At 44.0% G+C, this 24,085-nt stretch overlaps 1 protein-coding gene and 1 long non-coding RNA gene across 4 annotated transcripts; one reads left to right on the top strand and one right to left on the bottom strand.

Moving 5' to 3' along the window:
* Positions 858-21,148, bottom strand: LOC120100794 (uncharacterized). 2 transcript variants are annotated; one of them, XR_010063805.1, is made up of 3 exons: positions 21,020-21,148; positions 19,598-19,761; positions 858-936 (listed from the first exon to the last, which is right to left on the bottom strand). It is a non-coding gene; the product is annotated as an uncharacterized LOC120100794 (long non-coding RNA). The 2 variants fall into 2 exon arrangements; XR_005500850.2 differs by lacking the exon at positions 858-936 and adding an exon at positions 7,639-7,988.
* On the top strand, positions 1,453-22,594 carry Samd7 (sterile alpha motif domain containing 7). Of its 2 annotated transcripts, NM_001191703.2 has the most exons (8): positions 1,453-1,547; positions 6,148-6,270; positions 8,087-8,211; positions 8,981-9,059; positions 10,923-11,533; positions 13,269-13,387; positions 16,888-16,998; positions 20,586-22,587. In NM_001191703.2, the coding sequence occupies exons 2-8, from the start codon at positions 6,173-6,175 to the stop codon at positions 20,778-20,780; spliced, it is 1,338 nt and encodes a 445-aa protein (NP_001178632.1). In that variant the 5' UTR covers positions 1,453-1,547; positions 6,148-6,172; the 3' UTR covers positions 20,781-22,587. The 2 variants fall into 2 exon arrangements, with proteins under 2 accessions (NP_001178632.1, XP_063137830.1); XM_063281760.1 differs by lacking the exon at positions 1,453-1,547 and having other exon boundaries at positions 5,596-6,270; positions 20,586-22,594.
* The last annotated feature ends 1,491 nt before the right edge of the window (positions 22,595-24,085 follow it).

Genomic DNA, 24,085 nt, shown 5'->3' with positions numbered 1-24,085 from the left:
GTGACAGAGGAACACCTGACTTCATACTGGAAACTAAATCATTATATGGACAACAACTTTGTAGAAAAATTTTAATCCAGCAGCATGGCTGCTCTGATCACATCATAAGACCTTCTAGGTCTGTGTGATTGGCCTGGAAGGCAAACACACCCTTAGTGCACACTTTTAACCCTTAACAATGAAGGTAAAGTTAGTTTGCAGACCATGTTTGAAAGTAATGTCTAATTGAGAGGCAGACAAAGTGAGGAATCAGAGAAAGATTTGACAGACTAGGATATGCCCAACTCTCACAAGAAGAGGAAAGAGAGGCAACACAAGAGGGAGCATCACAGACAGAGGACAGAGGGAGGCAGTTTTCCCAGGGGAGTTTTACAGAGACAGGTTGAAGAGAGAACAATCTAGAAACAGGTGAAGGTGTAACAAGTCAGAAAATAAGAAGGATCCAGATGATCAGAACAGATTGCCAAAATTAATTTGAAGTCAAGCAGAGAAATTGAGTCAGAAGCTGAGAGATGCCAGTTTGAATCAGTCAGCTTGGAGAGGAGTTTGAGCCAAAACAGCTGGTTGAACCAGACAGCTAGGATTCAGAAAGAGCTAGAAAGAGTGAGCTTATTCCGCAGTAAGCCTAGGTTAGATTTTATGGAGGTTAGGAGCCTCCAGGACTAGGCCTAGGTTAGCAGTCTGAGGCAGTAAGCCTGAGAGACAACAATCACAAGACATAAAAGTTACATTTACACAACTCTAATTTTTACATTAAATTCTAATTTTGTGCTTTGGCCTAGTTTACTACAATCTGTATACTGTCAGTTATATATTATATTATAAGCTATATTATAATATATGGAATGTTATCAGAACAAACCCTCACCTTCAGTTCAGTGGTTCCTTTGACAGTACATGAACTGCAATTGTTCCTTGTCGAGGCTGTAAATGTGTCTGAAGCAAATGAAACAAGACATGTTTAAAGATGTTATGTCCTCTTTTCCCTGTAGAGTTCCAACTCTCACCTAGAGCTCAGGGTTTTCTTACTGTTCATAAATAAATAAATAAATAAATAAATAAATAAATAAATAAAATAGAAGCAGCTGTTGGTTCTAGAAAGTTCATCTTTTAAATGCTTAAAATTAAATCATGCTGCTCTATAGAAAATAACTTCCCTTTTCCATCTGCAAGAGAAGCTTTCCCACTCGATGCCTGTTGGAAATTCAAACTGGGAAATAATCGTGTTACTTGGCCACAAGTATTTCCCTTCTCTGTGAGACTGAACGGTGGTATTGGATGAACACCCACAAAGCATCTTAAAGGCTAAGGAAGGATTTTGCTAAAGGCTAAACTCTGAGACAGGTTTATGTGCCCCGTACTGCACTTTCCTTGGGCTTAGCGTCTTTCAGCCTATCTGTGGAGGATGTCCGAGGGCAGGGTTGCTGTTGGGAAACAAAATTAAGCAACTTAGTCGGATTCGTATTTAAGGTGAAGTTTACCTTCCTTAAGAAAGAGCTGTCAGAGGGGGCATCCACCAAGCACCCGAGAAGCTGCTGCAGCAGAAGGTAGGACAGAGGCTCTGGCAGTCCTCACATGGGCGGTGCAAAACCAACCCTTGGAGAGGAAGTAAGTACACACATCTTATGGGTCTACCCTTAGCAAAATGTTGCACATGAAAACAAAATGGCATTTTCATCATAGAGTTGGTTATGTGTACAAGTTTAATTGAGTCTGTATTAGCAGTATGGCAGCTCGTAAATAATGGTTTAGCTGAATTTGCAAAAAAGGTAAAGATTCAATTCCTTTTTGCCAGATAAACACCACCTGGCCTTGTTTAAATGCGGTAGGAATAAGAGTTTGTTTGTTAAGTAAGATCAGTTCAAGACTGGTTTATAAGCTTGAGCGTTTTATCACCTTCAGGTAGATAATCTCTTGATGTTACTGCTCTTCATTTACCACCCACTTTTGTTTTGTCAGAATATGTTATGTGTAATAATGAGATTCATTGTGAAATTCTCACCTGTACTGCAACCATATTCGCCCATTCACTCTCTTTCATTCTCCCCCAACCCCCGTGAACCCTTCTTCCCAAACAATGACTCTACTTGCCCGTGTCTTCTGTGTGTGAGGCAACCATTGCTTGGGGTGCTTGCAAGAACATGAATGAGGGGTTATCTCCAGGAGTGTGGCCCTTACGGGAGGCTGTGTTGTTGAAGAATAAGTTCCCCACTCTCATCGATTGCCTACAGAAGCTTGGGGAGGGTGCTTTGTTTCATTGTGACCGTGTTGTGCTATGTGTTCCAGGATAGTCTTGAACTCACCATCTTCCTGCCTCTGTCCCAAAGTTAGAGATTCATGCATGTGCCACCACACCCAGCTTTATATTATTTTGAGGGCCTCCATTACTTTAATTAACTAAAATTTTTAAAATTATGTTGTGTGAAGCATAAACTATCAGATTAGAAATTTTCAGAAAAAGGTACTGTGGAACAGTCAATGATTAAGGAAAAAAAATCTATGCTGATAATTCTTAACTTATTCTTTAATTAAAATACCTACTATCAAAGCCCATCGTGTGAGTTCTTTTATAATTTCATATTAGTATGCACACAAACTTACACACAATGGACTTTGCTTCACAGCACCTAGATTATGTTGAAGCCAAGAAAAATATATATGTAATTTCTACCTGTTTAGTGGTGATTAAGATTTATCTTTTTTCATTATAATAATTGTGGAATTTGACATTTCAAGAAGGCACAGTTGTTTCTAATGTTAAAGAGCTTTTCTAGAGTGAAGAGAAGCGGAAGAGAAGGGGAGCCTGCATGCAACCATCTGTCTTCAGTAACACTTCCCAGGGCATGGGAGGTGAGAGGAATTCAAGAGGAATTCAGGAAAGCTCTAAAGCCTGTGCTTGGCAAAGGAGGCCATGCTGAGTGTTTCAGTATTAACTGCCTTTGTTTCTTTCTTTACTCTATGGTAGGATATCAAAGAAAAGATTCATTATTATTTAAGACCACATTTAAATCTAGTTGTCTTTTAAAGTGGAGTGTTAGTGATATATTTCAAACCAGTGGGGAAAAGATTTCTAGGGGCTGGGGAGACAGCTCAGTCAGTAAAGAGACTCTGTTTAAGCTTAAGGACATAAGTTTAGAGCTCTAGCACCCACAGAATAAATCATGTAGTGGCGCATGCTTGTAACCCCAGCACTGATGGCAGAGACATAAGGGTCCCAGAAACTCACTGATTAGCTATGTTCACTCCAATGAAAGACCCTGTCTCAAAAAAGTAAGTGGAAAGTAATCAAGAAAAACAGCACCCAAGATCTGCATGCATACACTCACACATGCACACATACTCACACACACACACACATACACACACACATACACACACACACCACTTACCACACACTACACGCAAATGCACACATGCACACACATACATGTGTGCACACACACCACACATTCAACATATACTACACACACCACTCAACACATATGCACACGAGCACCTGTGTGCACACACACATACCTGTATGCACACACACACACACACACCACACATTCAACATACACCACACACACACTCATACACGCACAACCACTCAATATACACTCAGATCCCGGATGTGGGCAAGTCAAACCTCAGAATTTAGTGAACAATAACAGTTTAGCCAATAGAATACAATCAAATCGTGGCTGGCCACTGTACAGTGGACACCATTCAGTAAGAATCTGCTGATTTAGCAAGGGCTCACTAAGTGCGCGTCTTACTACTGCTGCCCTGATCAGTTGAGACAGAATTAGCACTAGCTAAGTCGTGTGTGTGCCTTGGGAGGGGTTTGTTGAGGGTAAGCGTCTGAAGACAGCGATTAAGGCATCTTCATCCTGATAATGTGCTGGCCATCCAGGATTAGAGCTCCAGGTCAGGGAAATCCACCCAACTGCAGACCTCAGCACAGAGCCCTCTCTGCTTTGAGATTGTCAGACGTGCTCTATACTGAGACGAACCACCCAGTCTACCGCTTCACTCACGAGCTTCGACTACTGCAGCCGGGTCCCCTGGCTCGGAGTCTGTCAATATATGTGCAGAATAAAAGAGAATTCCCTGGAAATACAAAAGTCAGTGTTCAGAAGAGCATTGGTTGATCAGAGAGATGTGTACCTTCCAAAGTGGTAGTCTGGGGACAACATGGATTTGGATGTTTTATCATTTATCTGGGGGATGAAATGACCCTAGAAACTTTCCCTTGAAAATGTTCTGGTTGTACTTGCTTCATGGTGTCATTTGATTTGGGGCAGTGCCAGGATTCCGTGAGATGTAATGGTGGTTCTATGCCTTTACATCTTCCCCAAAAGTCATAGAATGTAAACCAAGAGTGAACCCTAATGCAAACTGCACTCTTTGTTGGCTCACTGATCATAACAAAGACACATCCAGAACAGAATGTTGACTGTGTTTGACTTAGGGAGGAGAATGTATAGAACTCTGTGTTCACTCACTTTCTTATGCACCTAAAATTGCTCTAGAAAACCGAATCCACATGTATAATTAACAGTTTGAGGCATACAGATGGTAGGAGGAATATCATGAGAGATGACGGGCTTCTCTTTTTGTGTTATTATTGTTGTGGGTGCCTGATGTCGGAGGTGGGGGCACATGAGTGCTACAGTGCACGTGTGAAAGTCAGCAGGAAACCTTAGGGAGTCGATTACAGACACACATTAGCAATAACCAATCCAAGCAAACTTTAAAAATAGGGAAACAAAGAGGAAGTGGGTCTGAGGGGGAGGGGAGGTGGAGGAAACAGGAGGAGTGGAGGGAGGGGAACTGGGATGTATTGTATGAGAGAACAATCTATTTTCAATTTGTAAAAAACAAATGGCCGAGACCAGTGGTGCATTGCCCATGTACTTGAATTTCCCAGCTGATTGGATTTATATCTGAAAAGGAAATTAAAGAAGCCATAGCATCATTAAATGCTGTTACATTTTTAGTTTTCAGACCACCCAAGTGAATTTATAGCTATTTTTAAAAATCACACCAAATGACACAGAAGGAAGGGGAAAAATGAAAAAGAAAAACACATCTCTCCACAAAAATCAGAGAATTTCCTGATCTTATTTTTTCTCACCATGGCGGGGATCGAGCCCAGGGCTCACAGATGCTGGGGAAAATCCTATTCTTTCCTTCTTATCTTAGATTTTTAAGATGACAATTGGGAGTGAAAGAGAAGGGAAAAACGACCTGTTGTCTGGTGTTGTTTAATATTTAAAATTATTCCAAGGACAACAAATTTAATGAGAAGCTGTGAGGTACCCGGCATCCCTTTAACCACAGATCCTCTCTGATCACTGGGTGCTGAAGGTAACACACACAGACGTGTTCATATGCACAGGAACATAATTTGGTGCCTTGTTCTAATTAAACCATCTAAGGCAATGGGCCTACATCCACCCTAATTAGATATCGTTTTAGCCATTAGGAAGATTCTCTTCCCTCGTTGTCTGTTTTAATCCTATCAACTATTTAGGAATATTTTCCCGAAGACTGAACATGTGGAAGGGTTTGTGCATTTCCACCCCTGGAACTAGGAAGTATGTAAATCGCTTGTGAGAAGGGAGCTGGCGGCCCTGGGAGACTCCAGGGCTGCTTCTGTGTCCTTATTGCTGTGAGGCGGCGGCCATTATCCTGTGGGCTGCAACAAATCCCAGGGACACACTTATTAAAATGAGTTCTACAGAGAGAATAAGGCACTTCCTTCCTCTGGGGGAAGTTTTGTATAATTGTATATCTGAAAGCTTAGTGTAATTAATCTTTCCAAGTGTTCTGAAAGTACCACGAAGTTATCATTATGTTTAAAAAGAATTCAAGTAATTCACAAAAGTGCGGGCACACAGACACGAGTTCAATCCCCCCAAAAAACACACAAAACCGAAACAGGTATAATAGTGTGTGATTGTGATCTCGGCTCTGGAACAGCAAAGACGGGAGGATCCTGGGGCATCACTGGTCAGCCCCAGGTCCCCAAAACACAAAGCAGACGGCTCTTGAGGAATGACATACATGTGCTTTACCTAAATGGGTGCACACGCACACACTCATAGGAAAGTGTGTTTGCTGGTGGGTTATTTGTTAATGCACCTGTCTGATTCTTTTTAGAATTCCACCAGAGTCAAGAAATCTGATGGCAAACCCAATGATGTCGGTGAACTCTTTACTGACAGCAGGACCACAGAGGGTCTCAATGGTTCCCTCGCCATTTGGGCCTCCAATTGGGGACAGGTAATAAGCCATCAGTAGAACTTGAGATGATGTTAGCATTAGGTGATGAAGAGCACTGGGGTCACCTCAGAGGACAGGGGTACTTGCTGGTCTCACCTTCAACCGTAAGGCACTGCTTTCCCATGCAAGCTTGTTTGACTCACTGACACGTTAAGAAATCGCATTTACTTGGAACATGGCAGCATTATCAAGGGCAAAACCTGCTAGATTAGACTTCTAAGGCTACTGCAATAAAACGCAGAAGACAACATGGTTTAAATAACAGAAATTCCATGCTGAAGAGATGGCTCAGTGGTCAAAGGCACTGGACTGATTTTTCTAGAGGATCAGGTTCGATTCCCAGTACTCATATGACAGCTCACAATTGTCGCTAACTCCAGTCCCAGTGGACCAAACACCCTTTTCTGGTCTTCATGACACTGCACATACATAATGCACAGACATACATCAGGTGAGACGTCCATAAACATATTTTTTTTTCCGGAGCTGGGGACTGAACCAGGACCTTGTGCATGCTAGGCAAGTGCTCTACCACTGAGCTAAATCCCCAACCCCAATATTTTTTTAAGTAAAGATAAAAATAAAAAGATATTTAGGTACTTAGTTCTGGAAACTACAAGTCCAAAATTATGGTCCCACCCATTTCATTTCAGGTGAGTCCCACTTCCTGGCTTGTAGATTTTATTTCTTTCCTATGTCCTCACATGGCCTGTCCTGTGTGTACACATCAGGATATCTTCTGTGTGCATATGTAGGTGTCCTCTATGTGCACATGCAGGGTGTCCTCTGTGTGCATATGCAGGGTGCCCTCCATAGTCTGCTCTTCATCTTAAAAGAGAACCAATCCTATCGGATTAAGGTTCTATCTTAACTAAATCTATAACATCTGTATTCCTGGATGGCTTGCAAAAAATCATTCTTTCAATAGCAGAGAAATTATAAGTACTTTGGTTGCATATTCTGGCAACATTCTAGCTTCCCTTCTTTAGAATATTTTGACATTCACAGAGAAATAAAATGCACTAAATGTCCTTGTTCATGGAATCTAAACAACAAAATGGAACCCAGAAAGACTGCTGTAATTTGAAAAATAAACAACTTGCCCTCTGAGGTGGCCAAGCATTTATCCTAGATGGCAAATGCCACCAAAGAATCATTAAATCAGGACGGAGGATCACTAAGATCAGAATGTGTGGTTGGAACATAATGCCCATTGTAAATATTCTGACCATGGCTTTGACTTGAGTGGGTCATTCGTTCCCTGAGATAGTCCTAAGCTATCTTGGCTGCTGTGGCCTTGCCTCCAAATCTTTCTCGCCATGTTTCTCCATAACTGGTGAGACTTCAGCATATTCGTTCTTTTGTTCTTTAGTTTCAATGGAATCCCAAGTGGCTATTAAAAGCCCAGCACATAAGTGGATTAGTTACTTTTGTGTTGCTGTGTATACCTTACAACCACAATACCTTAAGTGTATTGTAGCCAACACTTTAAAGAGGTCAGGTAAGTGTTGGCCCACACTTCCAGAGGATCTGTCCATCACAGCAGGGAAGGTGTACTACAGCAGAATTCATCCTGGGCCAGGAAAGGGCAGATGCTGGTCTTCTGCTCCCTGTCTTCTTTGACTTCATCAGATTCTCACGGGATCCCAGCCACATTTTCTGCCCTTAGTAATCCTCTTGAACATGTCAAGAAGTGTGCCTCAATTTTCTAGATGATCCTAAATGCAGTTAACTTAACAGTGAACTTTGATTATCACACTAAGCAATACAAACTTCCTATAATTCTAGCCATTTTCTATCTTTTTCCCCCTCCTAGAGATGCCTTGCCTTCCACTATAGCTCCAACTGACCCAAGCCAATTTTGTGTTCCTTCCCAATTTGGATCCTCTGGTCTCCCAAGTGCAAATACGCCAAACCCACTGCCGGGTCACTTCTACTCAGGTAAGAGCAATGAGCACCTGACCCAGGCTGCAGAGCCTGTGAACGGTGGCTGTGTCGCAGGTAGTGGAGAACTGGGTGGTAGTTAAACCTGTGCAGTTTGCACACTTGCTTTCCTGGTTGAGCTTCTGGTACAACCATTGTGTGAGCAAGAGTGAGTGGCTTAGCTCTTCCAGGTTCCACTTTAATCATGAATGAGGGAAGACTCACAGCATGTGAAGAGCTGAGGGATTTCAAAGAGACTTGATCTGAGAGTTAACTTCCCCAGTTTATGACTGGAGATAACAACGTGTTACATACTTATAAATTGAGGATGAACTTGTGTTAATTATCTTTATTTAACCATTCTTCCAATGTAAGCATGTGTCAAAACATTGCATTGTACCTTAGAACTGAATATAATCAGGACAAGAAAGAACAGACCAATCAAACTCAAGCAAGCACCTTGATTTGCTGAGCTACCTTGGACCACCAGAAATAGGATTTTTAACAGGCCCTTACCTTCCCTTTTCAAGTATAACAGAAAAATGACAGCAGTCACGAGACTGACAGTTAAAAATTTATAATGAAATGTTATCTGCTGCTGATCTAGTGCTGTTTATTGGGTTCTCTCTAAGCTAAGATCCTTGGCAGCGATGGCATAGTACCTTTTCCCACATTCCATTCCAGACTAAGGCTTTCTGCAGATTCGGTTTGAATTCTTTTCTTATTTTCAAGTTCATGCTTCTAACTTGTTTTGGGGATGGGATGGTTTTCTCCCCCCTCTCTCAAGGCTGGGGTATTTTACCACCTGAACCCATAAAGGCAGTGACCACAAGGAATGAGATGTTTGAAAGACATCACGCTGCCAGGTAATTTAACATTATTATTTGGTTTATCTTCTCTTCATTCCCTACACCATTTGTTCATATGAGTTTGTTTTAAGTAAATGAAATGAATACATATAAATACAATGGATGTATAATAGATTACATAATGGATATGGTAAAGAACACATGCCAGGTACACACACGCACACACACACACACACACACACACACACACACATCATTCAATCATTTACGGAAAGTCCTTCAGGTACATTACAGAATATATTACAAACATGTCTACAAGCCTTGTAATAGTAAAAGGAAGATTAAAAAGCAGGCACTGGGGTCTGGGGATTTAAACATTTAGTAAGAATGCTTGCCACACATTGTGATTTGAGGTCAGATCCACATAAAAAGCTGGGTGTAGCTGCACGTGCTTTTAATCCCAGGAACAGAAACACAGATCAGCAACAGAAGGCCTGCTGGGACTTGCTGTCCAGCCAGCCTAGCCAAAAAATGGGTGAGCCAAGGGTTGAGCAAAACACCCATCCTGAGGGACTAGGACAGAGAGAAATAGAGGACGGCACCTATAGTCTCTGCATGCATGTGCACAGGCACACAACACACACAGCACACACCACAGCACACACAGCACACACACACAGCACACACAGCACACACAGCACACACAGCACACACAGCACACACAGCGCATACAGCACACACAGCACACAGCACACACAGCACCTCCCCATGCCCACACCACAAAGAGTGGATAGATCTGCACCGTGAGTAGCTTTCCATTGACCCATAATAAAGACTGCTGGCTGTGACTCCTCTGACATTTCCACTGGCATTTCAGTCTCCGATGGCTTCAGTTCTGCATGAAGACAGGAGTGAAGCTCACCAAGTTCTCTTCAGAGACCCTCACCCAAACGTGGGAAGTCTCATATCATCCCAGCAATGGGTTTCTTCAGCTTTAATGGGCAGCAACAAATAAAGAGCATCCATGATAAACAAATTTCAACCTCAGGGAGTGGGAAGACATGGGCTTACGTTTTCCCCACCACAGAACTCTAAGGGTCCAGGTGGTAGCTGATAGGCAAAGTGATGTAAGAAAGCAAACCTTTCCTTGGCGTCCATCTACACACATTGACTCGGACCCACCACAACAAGCACCAATTTAGCTTGAGTCCCACTGACTATCATCACACTGAGGAATTAAACACCTCTACCAAGTTCAGTGTCTGACAGGAAACTACTTAGACCTGCATCATCCCCATGCCTGCTAAAGCCGCTCTGTGCACAACAGGAACTGTCCAGACACGGGTCTCCTTATGACATGCACCCCAATCCTCCACTTTCAGGTCCTCTTCCAAAGTCCACTTTCCCAACAGTGTAAGGATCAGAAAAGCTAAATAGGGGCCAGATTAGGGAAGGCAAGGGCCTGTTTAAGTCGTGTTTCTGGGTACCTTAGATGGCTCAGGAAATCAAGGTGTTGCAGCTAAGCCTGACAACCTGAGTTTGACCCCTGGCACCCACAAAGTAGAAGGAGAGAACCAGTGTTCTCATGTTGTCATCTGACTTCCACAACGCACAGTGACATTCATGCACCCACCTCTCCACACACTAGATAGATACATAGATAGGTAGGTAGGTAGGTAGATAGATAGATAGATAGATAGATAGATAGATAGATAGATAGATAGATAGATGATAGGTAGATAGATATAGATAGGTAGATAGATAGATAGATGATAGATAGATAGATAGATAGATAGATAGATAGATAGATAGATAGATAGATAGATAGATAGAGATCGATGATAGATGATAGATAACTGTAAAAAATAGATTTCTAATGATTGTCTAATGGTTGTATAAACTATATTATATTGTTTTCAGGGCAGAAATGGAAATGTATTCTCTTTACCAGCAACGTAGAATGGAAAGAGTCAATCCCAAAGGACTCTCTGGTCTGGGGATACCACTCTTCTATGGGTCAGGTTGTCTGGGTGGCCCCGCAGGTTTCCAGGGCAGGAGCACACTGCCAGCCAGTGATGTGCATGTGCACAGAAGCACCTTCAGACACCTTCAGGGAAACCCTGTTCTGCTAGCAACTAGACCACACTTTACAGAGTGCTGGGGCCAGAAATACCGACTCAGGAGAGGTACCGTTTACCAGAAGCCTCCAGAGATTGACACTGAGAGTTTCAAAAGTCAAGCAGACGAGAAAAGCTCAGGCCAGATGCCCACGGCTCCCTATGAAGAGGAAGAGTATATCAAAGACCCAGAAATTGGGGTAGACAATCAGCAGGAGCCAAGGGTCACTGATGGAAACCCAACTGCGGTCCTCGCCAACCCCCATGGAGAACCCCAGCCAAACCAGAGAAAACCCTCTTCCATGGAGGCCAAGGCATGGGATGATGGGAAGGGAGAGCCCTCCGAGCAGGGCTATGAAGGCTGTGATGAAAAGAATGGAGTTTGCCTGCCAGCCTCCACCCTGCCTCTGCCAGGTATGTGTGGGATCAAGGGCGGGTCCTCATAGCTACAGGGTGACAGCTTCTTCCCCCCTGTGGAAGGAAGTGAGAGCCATGCTTGTCCTGGCCTCCAGTCCTCTTTTCAGGCCCTCCGTCTTCCTTCTCACCTCCGTCCTTTAAAATGGACTTGCGTGCTCTTACTATGTGTCTGTGGGTACTTTGCCGGCCTGTGTGAGGGGCATCGGGGGTGTGCAGTGTTGGCAGAGACGAGAAAGAAGCACTGGGCCATCTGGAACTGGACTTACAGGTGGTTGTGAGCTGCCGTGTGGGGGCTGGGATTCCAACCCAGGTCCTCTGGAAGATGCAGCCAGTGCTCTCCACTTCCGGGCCATTTCCCCTGTCTCCACCTCCATTTTCTCAATGCCGTTTTCAGTGACTTCTTAGAGTCACTTTATTATATTATGTTTTCTAAGTCATATTAGGAACACTAGTCTTGACACTGCTGTATAACAACCACTCAACACAGACTGAAAGCATAAGCATAAGAAAGTATGGAGCTGGAGAGGTGGCTCAGTGGTTAGGAGCACTGACTGATCTTCCAGGGGTCCTGAGTTCAAATCCCAGCAACCACATGGTGGCTCACAACCATCTGTAACTGGATGCCCTCTTCTGGTGTGTCTGAAGACAGCCACAATATATTCAAATGTATATAAATAAGTAAATCTTTTTTTTTAATTATAGAGATTTTAATCACAATTTTAATTTAATTACTTGTGATTTCTTTAGCACAGAGACCCTTTATTTTAAAGTATAAATTCTATCTCTCCTGTTTCCAGATTTAGAAAAACCAACAAAAGCACAAACTTTCAGTTTTATATGTATTATTGTATTTCCGAGAAAATCCCATATTGGATAGCTCCTCGGCACTTGCTTAGAAAAAAATTAAAACACAGACACGTGATGTGGCCCTGATTGTCGTAGTTTCCTTTCTGTGATAAGACAGTATGACCAAAGTAACGAAAAAGAAGAGTCTATTCAGGTTGCAATTCTGGAGGAGCTCAAGGCAGGAACTTGAAGACCCGCCTGCTTGCCACGTCACTCGGCATTACCTCCAAGGAGTGAGTTCACTTCATAGCTAAAGAAGGATCTGTTTGCCATCTGGCAAGAAGGTTTATAATAATTAGCTTTCTTATATGGTTCAAGACCACCTACCTAGGGGATGGTAATGCCCACAATGGGCTGGGCCCTCCCACATCAATTGACAATCAAGATGGTCCCTCACCCCCCGACAGACCTGCCAACACATGAATCTGATTTAAGCAATGTTCCCACTGAGTTTCCCTTCTTAGATAATTCCAGGTTGTGTCAACTTGACAGTTAAACTGTGGCACTGAAATAGCCACCGTTCTAACTGCTTCACCATGAGGTTCTTGGCTCACCTTCAGGATCTTGATGGTCTCAGGAGACCACATAACAGGGTAGTGCAGCATCAGTATGAAAATGAAGTTCACAGAGCCTTTCTATCAGCACTCAGAAATCATAGAGCAAATCCGGAACCTCTCTGTTCACTTATAGTCACATCTCTGAAGAGACTTTAAGAGAGGGGAAATGAATAACTTCAGGAAGTTCAAAAGTTAGCCTATATAAATGGCGCACCCTGTGGTAGCAGATGTTAGTGGGCTCACATAGATAAATGCAAAACCTGTGTTCCGAGCTTCTCCTTCCGAATGGAAGTTTTATGCCACGTGATAATTTTCTTTTCATGTTAAAGGAACACAGGAGCCAGTTGCACTTCAGGAAAACCGTCCTTTGTCTGATATTCACAAGTGGACGGTGGATGATGTGTATAACTTCATCAGAAGTCTTCCAGGCTGCTCAGACTATGCCCAGGTAATTTCACACATTTGCAAAACTATGAAAGTTTGGAAGTATTCAGTGCATAATGGACTTTGTCAAACATGCATTTTGCCCCTGGAAAGCACTCAGTCTTACGGCACTGTCTATCACTAAGAGGTGTCTATGACTGGTGGACACAGGTGTCAGAGAAGCCGGGGAAGCCGTTATTTAGTTTTATTTTCTGTCCTGTCTAAATTTATCAGAAAGGTGACTCAGAGGCTAACTATCCAGAAAGAAGGAGAAACATTTACTACAGCTTAAATAATAATAATGTGTACTTCGTCCTGAAGAAGACCAAAAGGGGCTTGGACACGCCTCAGTCAGTAGATTGTCCTGCAAGCAAGAGGACTTGAATGAAATTCCCAGAAGTCACACATACACACACACACACACACACACACACACACACACACACAGAGGGCTGGGGGCTGGGGGAAAATGGTGCTCAGTGTGTAAAAAGCTTACTGTAAAACTATAAAGGCCTGACCGATGATCCCCAGAACACATAAACCAGATGCGGTTGTGTGCATCTGTAACCTAGTGTGCCTAAGGACAGACAGGAGATCCCACACACACACACACACACACACACACACACACACACACACACACACACACACAGAATGTCTTGATGTCTTCAGCCAGCTACCCTAGCATATACATCATCAAACAAGAAGGCCCTGTAAGGTAGAAGTCGAGGACATACACCTGAGGTTGTCCTCTGACCTCTACCCAGGCATTGCATGGTGTACATATCACATTCACACACATGAATATGTATGCACACATGAACGTGCGATCATGAGCACACACAGACAGACAGACAGACAGACAGACAGGCAGACACACACACACACACACACACACACACACACACACAAGCACAAACACAGAAACTAAGAACCAGGAATGATGTATACAGCTGCAATCTCAGGCCTTGAGAGGCTGGGGTAAGAAGAGTATGAATCTGTGGGCTCCCCAGCTATATAGTGAGGCCTTGCCTCAACAAACAAACAAACAAAAAAAAAACCAGCTGCTCTGGCAACAGTATCACATGTGTCTTATACATCATGTGTCCCTTTGTGGACAGACAGAAGTCATATCAACATCAACACTTCAGACCTTACTGAAGTGCACTGTTGTACGTCGCCTACAGGGTACCGGTAGCCCAAGAAATTCTACCATTTATCTCTAGAAGTTTCTCACATGCATGTAGGGTGGCTACATTTGATGTCTTCTCCCTTTGGGCTATGGCAGATGACATGAATTGCAAGGCCCAGCCGCCCTGCTAAGCACCCACTGCTACTCTCTGAGAAATAACTGTCCAGAAATGAGGAGATCCCAGTGCATTCTGGGTACACAGCCACACACAGTTCTCACAGAGACCTTTGCCAAAAATGTCTCCTCGACTTTTATTCACAACCCCATACTTTGAATGGTTTTTTTCTTAACTTCCTGGCACTGGTCAGCTTTACACCCACTGTCCTCCTCTTTGCCAGCCTCGTGCAAATGAAGTCTTAAAAGCCTGTCTGGTATAGCGCAGACCTGGAATCTCTGCACTAAGAAGCTGAGGCGGAACTGTGAGTTCAAGGCCAGCTCAGCTCCATAATGAGACACATACCCTCAACTGAAACAAAGAACAACACCTTGAGAAAACCAAGCCATAGACAGATCTAATTGTTTAAATCATACATACGTTGTCAGTGCTATGCTGCTTCCTACTGTATTCTAATCTGTTCTTGTTATCTTCTCTGTGAAAGAAACTTAATCAAATGTAATAAGAGACATAAGAAGCGGCGGTGAGAGGGTTGGGGAGAAGCTGTTCAGGAATGGGCAGGAGACACTTCAACAGTTTGCTCTAAGTAAATGGCCAGTTCAAGGAACATGGCAGATAAATTATACATCTCTAGTATTTCATATCTGAAATCACTAAAAATACAGGCACATGTATACAACAGACATGGCCTATCTGTACCAATAAGAAGGGCACCTCAGGCCTATGAGGCACGAAGTGCTGTGTTCAATCCCTAGTGTACCACATAAACACTGGCACGGTGGCACAAGCCTATGATCCCACTGGAGTACAAACGTTAGGGTCATCCTTGACTACCTAGCCAGTTTGGGGGCCAGACTGGGCTATATGAGGCCCTGTCTCAAAAGCAAAACAAAAAACAAAAATAAAGAAAAATTAAAATAAAACCAAAAATTCAGGAGCCTTCAGTACCTAAGATGGTCATCTCCACAAAGGGCTGGCCAACATTGCCAGCTGTGGCCAGAAATGGAGCAAATACAAGAACTCAGGACTGAAAGGAAGATGTGTTTGGTACAGCGCAGGCACCTACAGACCCGAGGAGACAGGATTAGGAGAATGATGGGGAAGAGAGCCCAGAACTCTTGAGAATGAAGAATGACAGGAAGTGACAGAATGGGCACAAGAGCATCCCACTTGACTTCATCAGTGGAGCTGTGAGGGGAAGGAGAGGAGAGGGCAGGCATGGAGGTGTAATATGATTCCCACCAGCATTTTGCAATGGTAGTGACCCACTTAAATGCTAATGGAACAACAAAGAGGAGAGGTTGGAGGTTAAAGAAGGGTTGCTACAGGAAGGATGACGAGCCACAGCAGACATGCAGAGATCGATCAAGCGATTGATCAAGCGCTTGTCTATGAATCAGGGCAGTGGGGACAAGTGTCCAACTTTAGGCCCATTGTTCAGACTTTCAGGGGATTGTGCCTACTGTTTCCTTTTCCTTTCTTTCTAAATTAGAAGGTTGTCTGAAATGAACGAGAACCCTTTATGGTCTAAAGTCTGAGGAGGGTAGAGAAGGTTTGAAGAGAATGCTCGGCAGTGAGCACAGGAGGCTCGTGAGGCAGGCTGCAGGTGGACGTTACGAGGTTACACCACTGCAAATCAGCACGTTTCTTCATATCCACTTCCTCGCCTGTCTGAAACCTCTGACCATCAGCAGCCTTCCTAGCCGAGAAGGGCGTCCTAGCACTGAGTAGCATCAGAGCAGGCCCTGCTGGGCAGGGCCAGTGGCCAACTCTTACCCATGCTTTCCCGGCCCTTTCCACTACACACTTACCCCAGAAGGCAGAAGGCATGACATCTGCCTGCCTGGGGGATGCTGTTGCCTGGGGTAGCACTGCCCACTGTCCCTTTACTGCAGCATCTGCCCATTTACTGAGTTACCAATCATGTACATTCCCCATGCCCCTCATGGCTGCAGAGTCAATAGGACCTGCCTCCCTCGGATAATTACTCCAGGCTGAAGGGAGTTCAGTAAACAGAACTACGGAGCATCCCAAATGTTGTTAAGGACAACAGGGCACTGGAGCCCAGACAAACCAGAAAGGTTTATACAGCTCTGTGTCACCTTCAAGTGGTCCTTTATAAGCAAATAGTCCAAGACGAAACCATCTGCATGTAAAACGAAGACTTCGCTACAAGACTCAGAAGCTAGACTAAATGAAGACTTCTGTGTTTCTTCAGGTCTTTAAGGACCACGCGATTGATGGAGAAACACTGCCCCTTCTTACAGAACAGCATCTTCGAGGCACCATGGGACTCAAGCTGGGCCCAGCACTGAAAATTCAGTCTCAGGTATGGTGACTGCACACAATTTAGTATATAGCAATGACGAGAAGCCCAAGGGAAGTGGGTTGCACCATGGTGTTGTAATATTAATATATAGATTACTTATTTGGTCCCCATCTAGCCTCCCCCCCGTCATAATTGGGTCTGTGATAGAAGAGAGGACACCGAGAAGCACCGAGAGTGATGTACAGTTCCTCATGTGACAGGAAGGCCATCATGGCTGTGTGCTGGTGAATGGTTGGCAGCTCTACCTCTCTATAAAGGGAAGCAGTTCCTGCTTTGAGACATTCACAGTGTCAATGACTCCCACTGTAACTGACACGTTCCTAAATGTCACTGGACACAGAATTGGGAAGAGACACATATCCACGCCTCATTTCTGGGGCTTGAGCCACATATAACAGACGTATTGTATCTCTGGTGTAGCGAACCCTAAGAACATAGACAGCAATAAACAATACTGATAAATAATTTAGGTTTAAAGCAAGAATCAGTGAGCTCTAAATGTGTATTACTTCCATTTGCAATATTTCTTACTTAATTTTAGGTTTATTTCAGTTTTAATGATGGCTTGTTTTAACAACTAGCTTGCAAATTTCCTCAAAAGAAGAAAAAAAAAAGAGGTAATAATTGGTTTTTGAGAGTTGGTCTCTGGATGACTTCACCACCGGATTACGGCCTCTGGTTCTTCTCCCTGCTTCTCTTCCCAATCCAGAGTTACTCCCATACCAGTGAAATGCGACTCTTTTATACCTAAGACCATCGTGCCACTTTCCTGCTGCAAACCCTGTATTAGCTCCCCAGGCTCTTCACAGTCAAAGTGCAAGTGTAGCATTTATGTTCTTGCCAGCACTTCCATCAGCCGGCCTCATCTTGCTCTGCCTGCCAACTGCACCTCTGGGCTCCCGCTCTCTTGCTCCTGGTGGCTCCTTGAAGGCCGCAGAGCACCCACGCCCTCTGGAACGTCCTTCCCCAAAGTCCTCACTTTCTGCTTCCTCATTTTTTGAGGGTTTTATTTGTCTGATTTTGTTCTCTTATCTTTTTGTTATTGTTAGTTTTATGGATTTGTTTTACTTTGAGACAGGGTCTCATTCTGTATCCCAGGCTAGCATCAAAGTTACAGCAAATCTCCTGCCTCAGCCTGCCAAGTGCTGGTGTGACAGGCTAGAGCTACCATGCCTAGTCCTTACCTTCCTCCTTGATCAATTCACCTCACTAAGGCTTGCCCTGCTCACCTTATGTAAAAGTGCACATAGCCCAGCTCCCATGTATAGAGCTTATGCCTCTCCCCCTGCTCTCTTTTCTCCTAATAACATTTCTGAGTCAACCATAAATATAATCTATCTGTTCATTATTTGCAGTTTTAATTGTGTTCCCTCTGTCCCCATTAGGATGCAAGTTTCACGAGAGAAGGAATCTTTACTCTTTTGTTGGCTTAGAGTATGCTCCAGGTGTCATAATAGATCAATATATTCCCCAAAAATGAGCTGTCCCTAAAGAGTGAGCTGTCCCAAATGACATAAAAAGAGCAGTGCCTAGTTTGCCATCAAATTTACACAAGATGGCACCCATTGGCCAGAGATATGCGCATCAGGACTAGAACTTCAGAATGTCCCTCCATGGCTAAAGAGATGGCTCAGTCAGTAAAGTATTGCCATAGAAGTCTGAGAAACTGAGTTCTGATCCTCAGCAATGAGGGGAAAACAAAAAACTTGGACATAGTGATGGTTCCTATAATCCTAGCTCTGCAAAAGCAGAGGGTCCTGCAACTCACTGGCTACCCATTCTCACCAAATAGAGCAGCTTCAGTGAAAAACAAACAAGAACAGTGAAAAGCAATGGGGAAGACAGTGTGTGGGAGCCTCTGGCGTCCACATGTTCCCCACCACACACTTAAACATGTATACACAAACACACACTGTTAAAAAAAAAGAATATCCCATCACTATAATTTTTATCTGTCTGAACTTTAGGATATGGAAATTCTTTAATCTTAATTGTATTAAGTGAATAGGTGTTATTTCTATATGTACATATATGTACCGTGTGTGTGCCTGGTGCCCATGAGAACCAGAAGAGAGCATCAGATCTCCTGGAACTGAAGTTACGGACACTTGTGAGTTGCTTGTGTGGGTGCTGGGAATCGGATTCGGGTCCTCTAGAAGAGCAATACGTACTCTAAGTCACTGAGCGGTGGGTACCCTTCAACTAGGAAATTAGTCTGCACATCATGGTAGCACCCACATGTAATTCCAGGATTTAGGGTACTGAGACAAAAAAAAAAAAAAACCAGTGAGTTCAAAGCCAGCCTCAAAATAGAAAAGAAAGAGGATGCTTCTACGGCAAACACCTCAACACTTTAATGTCTTCACCAGAGTTCTGTTGCAGGTTTCTTTTAAAACGTTTTGTTTTAGAATAATTTTAGAAGTAGTAGAGTTGCAAAAATACTACAGAACGTTTACCCTGCTCTTTCCAGTGTTAACATAACATCTTATGTAACAGGATACATTGTCAAAGCTAAGCAGTAACAGTGACACAAGATGGAACTCTTTTTAAGAGATTTCTTTTTCTTTAGTGAGGATACTATGTCTCTTGGCATACTTACAAAGACAGTTCCTGGGTCAGGTCTGTTTGACTTTGATTCGCTGTTGCTTATTTCTGGGTTCCCATGTGAGAATTTTTCCTCCCCGGAAGCCAGTGGAGCTGTTAGGTTCCAAGTGCTATCTGCTAGCAAGACCAGATGGCGGAGGAAGGACCACTTAGTGGTAGCTGCCGATCAAAGAAGACAGGCATGAAGTCCTTGTCACTGGGAATCAATGTAGCAGAGTTGGAAGGCTCCAGTTAACACTTGGGAGTTCAGAGGGCAAACAAACAAAAGATTGCCATTGAGTAAGATACGGTTTGGGTGTCCAAGATGGAAACTGAGGGCAATCCCCATCATAGTGGACATGACCAAGAGGAAAGAACCACCCCATCCTGGACAATGGACCTGAGTTAGAGTGGGATTTGGAGATAGATATCTAGATATCTAGATCTATGAGATGCTATGTTAACACCCACAGCATGGAGGTCTTTAGATTTTAAATCATGCAGATGTAGCCTGGTTTCCATCCAGGGCCAAGATTATCGAGGCAAGGGTAAGGGAACCCCAGAAGAGGAACCTTCAATGGTTAATGTCAAGGTACCAATGCCCAGAGCAGCTGCCTCATTTGTAGCTCAGGGCTGACCAGATATGCACTAGAGTTGTTTGAAGAATTGTGGCCTGGTCCAGAAGAAGATCTGGTCGGCTTTTGGTGGTGGTGTCTCAGAGTGGAAAGGTGAGATAGAATGGAATGACACAGGGGCAGATGAAGCATAGCAGAAGCAGGGAGAAGAGGAAACGTGGAGCCAGCAAATACCCAGGCTTACAGCTGCAAACATCACATGACTCTGAAAGACAGACGAGGCCTACCATATACCAGAAGTGCGACCTCCCACATCTCTATAAATGTTCCATGTCTGAAATTGCTTCAGCCTCCCCCTCCCCCATGGTTAATGCAGGGTTATCAAAAGAATCCACAGACTTAATCGCTATAATTATTTTGTCTTCCAAGGTATCTCAGCATGTGGGAAATATGTTCTGTAAAAAACTTCCTTCACTTCCCTCCCATGCAAGGCAAGCATTTGATCAGCCAGCAGACACATCCCCTCTTTTGGCTATTGGTTCCTGGAGAGATGGATTGAGCATTCCTGGTTCCCAGGACATAATGAGTCCAGAAAGAGCTGAACAAGACGTTATGAGAAATTAAAAACACTCCAAGACACAGAAGTCCCTCTTGGTTTTCTAGAGTTCCAGATGTTACCAGCCCCGTGCGAGGTCTTCCTGGGACCAGGTGGTGGACAAAGAGAGCAAAACCAAGCTCACAGAGTTTTCTTGGAAGGATCTCACCCAACAGGCTTCCTGCCAAGCTGAAGCAAACCAAGCACCAAGGTTCTGAAGAATTGCCCTTAGGAGAAAATACAAATGGGGATGGGAATTTACAAGCACCTTGCAAGCTACAATCTGATGACTCTGTGAGGAAATTCTGAAGAAACTGAGAGCAGAAGCTGAAAAGGAACTCCTTCTCCTCCCTTCCATCGCCCAACCATGATAGTGACGCAGGTGCTGATGGGAGGAGGCTGGGCAAAACTGAGCACAGAAAGCACCTTATCTCCTGCCAGCAACTGCTAGCCTGGAGTAGGCCCGATGAGGGTGAAGTTCTGGAGTAGGCCCGATGAGGGTGAAGTTTGTATTTACCAGTGGGGTAGGGAAAAGTTATCTGTATGTAACAGGTCGGAACTAGTGAGAGGGAAGTGATGATTAAGGTGGCTGTGTACGCTCCATGTGGAGTCCCAGTCTTCCAACTTAATATTTCACAGAATGTCTCTAAAGGGACACACACACACACACACACACACACACACACAGGCAACAGTTTGATCAGAGGGGACTGGCTGGCGAGCATAGGAAGAAGTCTTAGTTTGAAAATTCTGAATTGTGAACCATGAGAATGTGTGTCTCACTCACAGAACATTCTCCTTTGAAGTAAACAAACCCCAGCAGGAAGCCCTTAAGATAGCCCACAGTCCCACAGTCTAGTGTGCTTGCCCTTGTATACCCCTCCCCTGAGAGCATGCTGGACCAAAGAAACCCACCTTCCTAATGAAGCACACCTTTAGGGTCTGGCAGGGATCACTCCTGTGGCTTCTAACCCATTTCTATGTCAGTTTCCCTCTCAAAGCAGCCCTAGGTAGAGAGCCTTGAGTGACTAGCCTTAACAGTGAACACCCCGGAGCCTGCCAACAGCCTCCTGCCTTTCTGGTATGTGAAAACGCCGTCCACAGCCTAATGCCAGCTCACAAGACCTTGGTCCAGGCTCCCTGCTAGGTCCTTGACCACCGAACTGTTGTCACATGCAAACTTGTTGTTTTCAGTTGCTGCAGGGTCCTTTCACAGCCACGGAGAATTGAAACATAGATTTAACTTAGTGACGCAGAGAGCGCAGTACTAACTCCGCTTTTCATCTGGAAGGTGGACTCCCGAAGCCCTTTCCCCAGAGCTCTCACTTAGTTGTGTTTTGCTAATTTGGTTTTTGTTTTTCCTCCAAGACAACATGTGTTTTGTCTTATATAAAACTTATTTATGCCATGCATGTGTTCATGCAGGCATTAGTGTGAGTTTAGACTTTGAAACTGGAAAGAGCAAATAGAGTTTGGAGAATTAAGTTGAGGACCGTGGCCGTGTGTGGTGTGAGTGGAAATGAGGATCCTGGGAGTGGGAGGACATTGGAGGGGCTCATGGATGGGCAAAGGGGTGGGGGAGAATCAGCACAACAGTCTCTGCTTGAAAATCTCAGCATCAAAACTAATACCACGTATGATAAGTTTTAAACTAATTTGTAAAAGCCTGTCATTCCATCAATGCTTGCACATTTCTAGCTTAAGCTCCTTGTCACTTTGATGAGGGTCAGCCAGAAAGCAGAAAATCCCCACAAGTTTCACATTTTTATTAATTTTTCCTAAGATGGCAACAAGCTGGTGGATAACATGTGTCAGGGTTCTGATTAAAAGTAACTCTCAAAATACCTCAGTCTCCTCTCTCTCTCTTTTTTTTTTTTGTAACACCACCTAATCTTCGGTGTTACAAAACTATCTGGACAGACAACCTACTGTGCCCAGGTTTCAGAAGTTCTACAGCATGCCCACTGTGAGTGAGCGGATGCTGTGTTGAGAGGCGAAACCTGACATTTACCTGATCTTCTTGTGTGGTAAAGGGATCGCCTCCTTCAACCCACATCATAATCTCTTAGCTCATAGCTGCTGACTGATTTGAGCAGATGTGTGTCAGTGCTGCTCAGAGGGAGACGCTTTGATATGCCAGCCATAGACTATCACCACAGAAAGCACGGTGCTTAATTTTAGATCAGGCATTTAAAAAAGGAATCAGAAGATGGTAACGGAAGTCCTCCTGGCTCTGAGGACTCTTTACCGAAAGAAGAGCTTGAAATAATTTGCCTGCAAAACAGTCTGCTCTCCACTTAGAGACTATTGGGTTCTTTACATTTTTAAAGAATAGACTCATGCATTTTATTGTATGCATCCGAACGTTTGGCCTGGATGTACATATGTACGTGTCTGGTGCCCACGGAGGTCAGAAGAGGGCATCAGATCCCCTGGAATGGGAGTTATGGATGGTTGTCAGCTGCCATTCTGGCAACCAACTAACTTCCTGTCCTCTATAAAAGCAGCAAGTACTTCTAACACACACACACACACACACACACACACACACACACACACACACACACACCCCGCCAGCCACCTCTACAGCCCTGACTGGGCTCTAGTTAACAAGGGGGATCCCTACTGGGATCTAGTTAACAAGGGGGACCCCTACTGGGATCTAGTTAACAAGGGGGACCCCTACTGGGATCTAGTTAACAAGGGGGATACTTCAGTGACCGGGATGATTTTGATCCCAGTAGGATGGTGAGATGTCACTTACATTATTGTCTTTTTTTATTTTATTTTAAACCATCTTACTATAAAAGCAATACAAATAACAAATGAAATGTGGAGAAGGGCAAAGCCATCCACTTGCTGCCCCCGCCATCCTACTGGGACCGTCACTGGTGATCTGATTGTCTATTTTCATGGCCTGGTGTATCATTCACATCTGCGACCACATTAATGCTGTGTCCCTTCTCTTACTGTAGTGTTTCCTCCGTGCTATTCACGGATACCTGCATACAGACTAGAAGTGTGCTGGCCTGTTGCTGCAAAGAGGCACCATGACCAAGGCAACTCTTATGAAAGGAAGCATTTGATTGGGCGCTGGCTTGCCGTTTCAGAGGTTCAGTATATCATCATCATAGCAGGGAGCGTGGCAGCACGCATAGCAGGCATGGTGCTGGAGAAGTGGATAAGAGTTCTACAACAGGATCCACGGGCAGCAGGAAAAGGGACAGGAGGTCTGGCTTAAACTTTTGAAACCATCCATCCCCAGTGGCACCCTTCCTCTAACAAGACTTCACCTTCTAATCCTTTTTAAATAGTGTTACTCCCTGAGGACTAG

Source organism: Rattus norvegicus, chromosome 2, assembly GCF_036323735.1.
Source record: "Rattus norvegicus strain BN/NHsdMcwi chromosome 2, GRCr8, whole genome shotgun sequence".
Lineage (NCBI taxonomy): Eukaryota > Metazoa > Chordata > Mammalia > Rodentia > Muridae > Rattus > Rattus norvegicus.
The sequence above is the reverse complement of the archived record's forward strand: the minus strand, read 5'-3'. Positions and strand labels throughout refer to the sequence as shown.

What these genes read in the sequence shown, in the direction of transcription:
- Samd7 (XM_063281760.1), top strand. Translation starts at nt 6,173, where the DNA reads ATGGCAAACCCAATGATGTCGGTGAACTCTTTACTGACAGCAGGACCA. An exon ending in GAAAGACATCACGCTGCCAG is followed by an intron (nt 9,060 to 10,922) that starts GTAATTTAACAT and finishes TATTGTTTTCAG; the next exon opens with GGCAGAAATGGAAATGTATT. An exon ending in GCTGCTCAGACTATGCCCAG is followed by an intron (nt 13,388 to 16,887) that starts GTAATTTCACAC and finishes GTGTTTCTTCAG; the next exon opens with GTCTTTAAGGACCACGCGAT.